Below are 7,788 nucleotides of genomic sequence, written 5' to 3' on the forward strand. Positions count from 1 at the left end.
TGATGCAAAAAAATAAAATAAAAAATAATATGCTGCATGTATGACATGTCTACGTGTCCTAAAATTGAGGCATGGACATTTCTAGTATTTTTACACTGCTGAACTGTCTTTGTCTTCAATCTCAGGGGTGGGCAATTCCCATCCCCGAGGGTTTAGCTCCATCCCTAATCAATCTGCTAAAAAATAATAATAATAATTTGTGGAAAAAATGTTGATTAGCACACAAAAAATCCCTCAATTAAAAATAAAACCAAGGTTATGGTGAGGCACATATAATAGAAGTGATTGGGCCTAGAATAGAAGGATAAAGCATCTGACTTGCACATTTTGGAGGGTATAAAAGCTCAAATGTAAAGCTTATGATTTTAAAAAGTACTTATATTAGCTCTTTTGTTAAAACTTGTGTGTTTTGAGCTCTAAAGCTGTTTAAATCATCACAGAAAAGGTTAGTAACATGACTTTTCCTCACTAAAGTCATGTTAACATGCATATTGTTCATGTCTTGTGGCTATACTTTTTCTACTTTACTGTTTCAACATTTACAGATTAGCCCCATTCACTACATTTTCATTGTAATCCAGTGTTTTTTGTTGTTGTTTTGTGTGGAAAAGTGGACAACTTTAATTATGGTGGTAATTAACATTTCTACCACTAACGCTGTCTTTTGAGCTTAACTTATATTCCTTTAAATTGCCAATTGTCGTTAAATGAATGACTTTTCATTATTTCACGCTGCAAATTTCTGTCAGTTTGAATGCTACAGTGCTTTAGACCAGACGGACTGTCTGCAACTGATGACAGTCGTAAAAAGTCGAAGTGATTCAAGCTATCAGCAGTTTAGCTCTCACACATGCATATAACATTTCTTTCTCGTTATATTTTTCCTCTGCCCTTGTCTCGATTACTCTTTCCATTGTTCATGTCACACTGCAACCTTCTGCATCTGATGTGCAGGATTATGAATTACACAGAGTTGCTGAGAGTCTATCAGCTGCTGAGAAACCATTTCAGACGCTATTTAAAGCAGTTTCTTCTAGGTGACTGTTCCAAAACATTCTCCTCATCTGCTATCTGGTGGACATTTGAGGGCGGTCCAGAGAGAGCTTGTTTGTGAGTCATATGTGAGGCTTCTCTCGAATTATTTCCTGGCAAAAGGTTTTCTCAGAACAAAGCTTCATTTCCGGCTGGTCTATACTATGCTTTTTTATATATATAATTCGTAATTAAACAGTAAAGCATTGAAGATAATGGTATAAAACATTGTTTGGAGGAGGAAAAAATATCCGTTGTATAAAGAAGGAATATTAAGAATCAAGAAGAAAAGTCATAATATTGTACCTAAAAGGTTTGAAAATAATTTCAAAGCGACATTCGATTACTTTTTTTTTTCTTAAAAAGTAAATGGCAGGCATTCGCTGATCAACTCAGTTTAAAAACTGAGTTTGCACCGCCAGAAAAACATTCAAGTAATAATCATAATCACTATTTTCACAACATGCTTGACAGGAGTTCATGTGCTGTGTATTTTAAGTAGTTTATGTTGTTGTCGCATTTTATCTGGTGTTAAACATCATTTGAAAACATGTGGCCATCTTCATGGTCATGACCAACCAAAGGTAGCCTAATTAGTTTTAATATGATGTTTAAAGTGTGTAATATATCTGTTTGTAATGTAAAAGATCTGCAAAGTTTCAAAGTTCACAATACATAAAGTTATTGTCTCCCAAATTGGAACTGATTCTGAAGTTCTGAAGTCGTTAGTAATTCCAGTCTCACTTCCTGCTCAAATCTACATAGGTTTGTAACAAATTTGCATAATGGCAGCCTATGGTCTTCATTGGCTGCTCGCAAACAATGTCTACTTTGACCCGTCCCTCAAACCATGTCGGTGTAGCTGAGGTCTGGAAGAGTTTGGTTCGTGTTGTCATTATGTCGAGAAGTTTTCTGCTCTGCGAAAGCAAATCCACTTTGCATGCACTTCAAAAGATGCGGTAAAACCGGCGGCATCGTTACTGTTCGTATCACTGTGTATCAAGCGCTTAGGAAGCCTCTGAAACTGAAATTCAGATATGGTAATGGGGTTTCGTTTAGTTTAGTTTGCTGTAAGCAGTAGACCAATCACAACAGACTGAACCATCTGACCAATCAGAGCAAAGGAAGCTCTCAGAAACGAGGTGTTTAGAGAGACTAAATCCTTTCAGACACTGACAAAAGAGCTGACGCTGCAATCATATATATTATGAGAAAGTAAACCTTTAAAATAGCATAATAGGGGCACTTTAAGAGCAAATCAAACGTATGCGACGCATAAAAAACACAACGCTGAGTGTTGAACTGCTTCCTGTCTACTTGTGAAATTGTTGGCCAGAATAAGCTACAATGTTCACTAGACATTACAATCATCTGGTTGAATGAATGATCTTTTTATAATATAGATCAATTCATAAAAAAATCAATTGACTTATGATATACTCATACCTCCGTCAGCCCCATGGAAGAGCTGCATCTGTCAGTTAGCAACAGTGGGAGTTGTTAACCAAATGTGATTGTTTGGCATAAATGGTATTCGTCCTTCTAAACGGGTGAATATAGGAGGTGCCTTGTGTATTGGGGAGCAAGGAAATCCAGGAAATAAAGACAAAATGACATGTTCAGCTGGTTCATAACCCTGTTGCCTAGTAACGGGTGCATATTGAGGTGGGCAGGCGGGCTGGGGTGATGACATCAGAGATAAAGAGCACAGGCGTGCGAGACATCAGACTCTTCCGAAACGTAATAAAGCTTCCACCACCCTTCTTATCACGGTCCCCTCTTCATTCTCAGGGTGTTACCTTATTCCTCTGTCAAGGCTTCTTCGAAATGTAAAACAAAAACAATAAAAATGGCATATTTGTCCCTTAGTGTCACAGGAGTTGTTTCAGAGAGTATTAGTTCTTCAGAGACAGCGTTTGTGCACAAGCTGTCACCCTGTTGTGTTTTGCCCGGTTGTTCGGGAAGTAAAGGGAGCATCTTTTGAACGAGCCATCACAATCTGTTAGATGTGGCTCAGCATGAAAGAGTGTGTGAAACATAAACAGCTCAGACTAACTTCTGAAGTGCCAGTTGATCCCAGTCTGTTCGAGAACTTCAGCGTAGAACATGACGCTCTCAGTTCCACATCAGCTCTCTGTACTTCCAGGTCAATCTGTATAGGCTTTTGTGGCCGGCGTACTGATTCCAAAATGAACTTTTTGCCGATGGTGGGTAAAGTGATTGATTTTTTTCCTTAATCTTTTTCATTTTAGTTGGTACATATGTACAGGTGATCAATTCCAACAATTGTATTAATATTTTAATGTATTCATATATTAATATACCAATTGGCAATGATATATGATTAACACCAGTAAATTTGGACCTTGTTTGTAAAAAAAATAATGTTGGTCCCCATGAGGAAAACAGATTATAAACGATGCAAAAAAAATGTACATGTATTTTGTATGAATTTTCTGTGATGATTAAGATTAGGGTTAAGGTATAGAATTTACAGTTTGTACAGAGTGAGTGAGTGAGTGAGTGAGTGAGTGAGTGAGTGAGTGAGTGAGTGAGTGAGTGAGTGAGTGAGTGAGTGAGTGAGTGAGTGTGAGTGAGTGAGTGAGTGAGTGAGTGAGTGAGTGAGTGAGTGTGTGTGAGTGTGTGAGTGTGTGAGTGAGTGAGTGAGTGAGTGTGTGAGTGTGTGTGAGTGTGTGAGTGAGTGAGTGAGTGAGTGAGTGAGTGTGTGTGAGTGTGTGAGTGAGTGAGTGAGTGTGTGTGAGTGAGTGAGTGAGTGTGTGAGTGAGTGTGTGAGTGTGTGTGTGAGTGAGTGTGTGAGTGTGAGTGAGTGTGTGAGTGAGTGAGTGAGTGAGTGAGTGTGTGTGAGTGTGTGAGTGAGTGAGTGTGTGAGTGAGTGTGTGTGAGTGTGTGAGTGAGTGTGTGAGTGAGTGAGTGTGTGTGAGTGAGTGAGTGAGTGTGTGTGAGTGTGTGTGAGTGAGTGAGTGTGTGTGAGTGAGTGAGTGAGTGTGTGAGTGAGTGAGTGAGTGTGTGTGTGAGTGAGTGAGTGTGTGAGTGTGTGAGTGAGTGAGTGTGTGAGTGTGTGAGTGAGTGAGTGAGTGAGTGAGTGAGTGAGTGAGTGAGTGAGTGTGTGTGAGTGAGTGAGTGAGTGTGTGTGAGTGAGTGAGTGAGTGAGTGAGTGAGTGAGTGAGTGAGTGAGTGAGTGAGTGAGTGAGTGAGTGAGTGTGTGAGTGTGTGAGTGAGTGAGTGAGTGAGTGAGTGAGTGAGTGTGTGAGTGTGTGAGTGAGTTAGTGAGTGAGTGAGTGAGTGTGTGTGAGTGTGTGTGTGAGTGAGTGAGTGAGTGAGTGAGTGAGTGAGTGAGTGAGTGAGTGTGTGAGTGAGTGAGTGTGTGAGTGAGTGAGTGAGTGAGTGAGTGAGTGTGTGAGTGAGTGAGTGAGTGAGTGAGTGAGTGAGTGAGTGAGTGAGTGAGTGAGTGTGTGAGTGTGTGTGTGAGTGTGAGTGAGTGAGTGAGTGAGTGAGTGAGTGAGTGAGTGTGTGAGTGAGTGTGTGAGTGAGTGAGTGAGTGAGTGAGTGTGTGTGTGTGTGAGTGTGTGTGTGAGTGAGTGTGTGAGTGAGTGAGTGAGTGTGTGAGTGAGTGAGTGACTGTGTGTGTGTGTGTGTGTGTGTGTGTGAGTGAGTGTGTGAGTGAGTGTGTGAGTGAGTGAGTGAGTGAGTGAGTGAGTGAGTCAGTCAGTCTGTGGTCTGAGACGCTGGGAGAGGCTCCAGCCCCCCGTGACAATAGGAAAGGATAAAGCATCTGACTTGCACATGTGTGTTTCTTATAACAAAAGATGGCAGGTAGATTTGTAGTAGTATGCGAGTTATGAAGGAAAAAGTAAAAAACCTTATATCTCATCCCAAAGGTGCTTACTGCAGAGCCGAGTGACATCCAGCTCCACCTCTCTGGACATGATGTGTGGAGATTGAGCTAATTCAGCTGACGGCTGGAGTTATGATTAACGATAGGGTTATGAGTTGCGGTAGGATGGGGGTGTGGTTTGACAAGCTCCACCCATTGTGTCTGCAGTGAGCAGCATCTGTACGTCTGTCAGCGTGAGGAGCAGGATTCACTGAGAGCTCTTGCAGAGATGAAGTGTGTGTCCTGTGCTGTTCATCAGAGCGGGCTTTCACTGACCCTCATTCACTCAGATGAAGCATCTCATGTGTGAGACGCCACAGAGATGACACGCTGAAGAGCGAGTGCCGCTAATTCTAAAAACAGACATGTCAAATCAGCGGCAAACTACTCGAGTGTCGTACGGGTTACCATTCATGCTATTTTCAGGCGGTTATGATAGAACGGAGCTTGCGGAGCACGTTAACTGACTTAATGGGTTTCATGCTGCTTCTGGTTGACACCATATGAGAGTGTGCCATCTGTGAGCCTGTTTCCTAAGGTACACTTTATCTTCTTCCTGTACAGATGAGTGCAGTTGGCAGCTCCTGCTGGGGTTCTTCGGAAGGGCAGATCCTGGTTCACGTGCTGCAGAAACTGGCGCTGTCTACTGGGTGAGTAACCCGACACCGGCTCCCTGTCAGCCCCTCATCCAGCAGCACATGGGCCCCCGGTCGAGTGACCCTCATCTTTGATCCATTCATGTCAGGGCCGAGGCGTAGGCCTCTGATGAGAGCCTCCCTGAGCTCAGGCTTCACCCTCAGATTGATACAGGACTATTGTGACCCCCTCCTCTTCTTCTGCTGGAATGAGAAAGCATCCCTTTGAAGCTGGCCAGCCGAGCTTGGGAGGCAAAGCTTCTGCAATATTGGGTTCTTGGCAAAGCGGAGACACATTTTTGAAAACAATACGTTACTGAATGACGACACCACCAAAATGCGTTCCGCTCAAGGGAGCGCCATGAATATAGTTGAATTTAACTTAAAGCAATATTCAAGGTTAGGTCAAACTGCACTTGCAGCATAATGTTATGCTAATACTACTCCTAAGTATTAATGTATAGTGTATAAGTATAATGTAATTATTTATAGGCCTACTTTATTTTTATATATATATTAGTGCTATCAAAATTAGCATTCACTTTTTTCAGTTTAACGCCCTTAAAATATTTAACGCAATTAACGCAGCATCCGTGTTTTTCCTATCTTTACATATGATCACACTCATATTCATGAAAATGTTTTCAAATGAGAACGTGCTGTCTGTGAGTGTCCTGTCTATATAACACACACGACGCGCAGTAACGCGTCGCACAGACTGCGTGCCAAAATCGAGTTCTCTTTCACGCTTGAACTAACAATAACATAAAATGATGCCAAAAGGCCTGTTTTGTTGAGTATTCTCATAAGAGCAAGTCTTGGTTAAATAACGTCTTAAACTAACTTAAGTTGTGAGAAAATGAGATGCGCGTCATGTGCGGCAGCTGCAGATCTTAAAGTGACAGTAGCCTAATAAACCCGTTGCTGTGATGTCTGTCATTAACGTTAATCAAAGAACAAAGGTAACCGAGAAAATTGTGGCTTTAATAAGGATTCATCTACAGTCTTAACTGCATAAATGACATTTAAAGTGTTTGATAACATAATTCAATTTCTGTATATTTCCTACCTGTTAGACTGGAAGGGCACAGGTAAATATGACATTTATTATCAGTGATATGGATAAAAGTTCACTTAAATCAAAAGTAATTTTTTTAAAGTCTAATAAATGTTGAAATTGATAGCTTTCCATTATACTGTAATGTCGAATGTCTATCATTAATGTTTTTAAAAAAATCTATTTCATAGAGACATCAGTACCAATATTAGTTCATTTGACTAATATTAGTTTAAGTAAATTAGTTTCAAGTAACTGAAATTATTGCGATATAAAAATATTAAAAACTGTATGTATGTATTAGTTGTGATCAGAATTATTCAACCCCCGGAGACTCTAATTTAAATGTATAAGCTTTTCTAAAGATATGGGGATTTTAACAGTTTAGTGGCAAATTAAAAGTGATAATGTCAATATATAATGTAATGCTTTTTGAGTTATAGGATTTTTTTTTAATGCCATAATTATTCAACCTGCAGCCAACGCTGCTTTTTTTAAGTCACTTACTTGTATAGTATGGTTCAATCTAGGTGGTGGACGCTGCTGTTCGGGAACACACTCGTGTAAGACAGTTCTCGGAGGAAATTATAATGTACCACTTTGACGACAGACTTTGCTCAGACATTTCAGAACAACCAAAACAACACTTCAGATGCTGTGCGTCGAGATCGTCCGTTGGTTGGTTATGCCGTTCCATCGCTAAATCGCGTCTTTTTTCGGTTCGCATCGAGGAATTTATTTGGTAAATGTGTTATTATCGGATAAAAGTTTATCGGACTCAATTGACTGCACAAGGTTTTTATGCTCATTCTCAGAATGTATGCACATTTTGGCGTTTCCATACGTTTTTTTTTAATGTGATATCCCAAAATGCTCATAAAAATAGGTGTATGGAAACAGTTGCAGAGCCTTTAAAGTAGACACTGTTGGTCTTGTGCTTGATTCATCATTCCATGTTCTACGCTCCATAATCTTTAATCAAGGAAGCAGAAGGTAGAGGCTCAGAGAAATATAGGGCCTGGTTTCTGGGACAAAATGTTGATCTTCCCCACAGTATATATTGCAAACTCTCATTCAGATCTGGCTCCCTTTCTAATATAGAACAACCACTTCATGATCCAGGCAATTTCCAACCGAATTGCTCGTCTCTCTCGAAAGTTTATCTGAAC

At 40.5% G+C, this 7,788-nt stretch overlaps 1 protein-coding gene across 2 annotated transcripts in view; it reads left to right on the top strand.

Annotated features, from left to right (window-relative positions):
• ulk4 (unc-51 like kinase 4) overlaps positions 1-7,788 on the top strand; it is a 180,324-nt gene that overhangs the window by 170,999 nt on the left and 1,537 nt on the right. For both annotated transcript variants that reach the window (XM_079626094.1, XM_079626095.1), the window contains exon 36: positions 5,492-5,577. In XM_079626094.1, the coding sequence (XP_079482220.1) occupies positions 5,492-5,577 (86 nt within the window). The remainder of the gene's footprint in view (positions 1-5,491; positions 5,578-7,788) is intronic.

This window comes from Phoxinus phoxinus (assembly GCF_949152265.1).
Source record: "Phoxinus phoxinus genome assembly, chromosome: 10".
Lineage (NCBI taxonomy): Eukaryota > Metazoa > Chordata > Actinopteri > Cypriniformes > Leuciscidae > Phoxinus > Phoxinus phoxinus.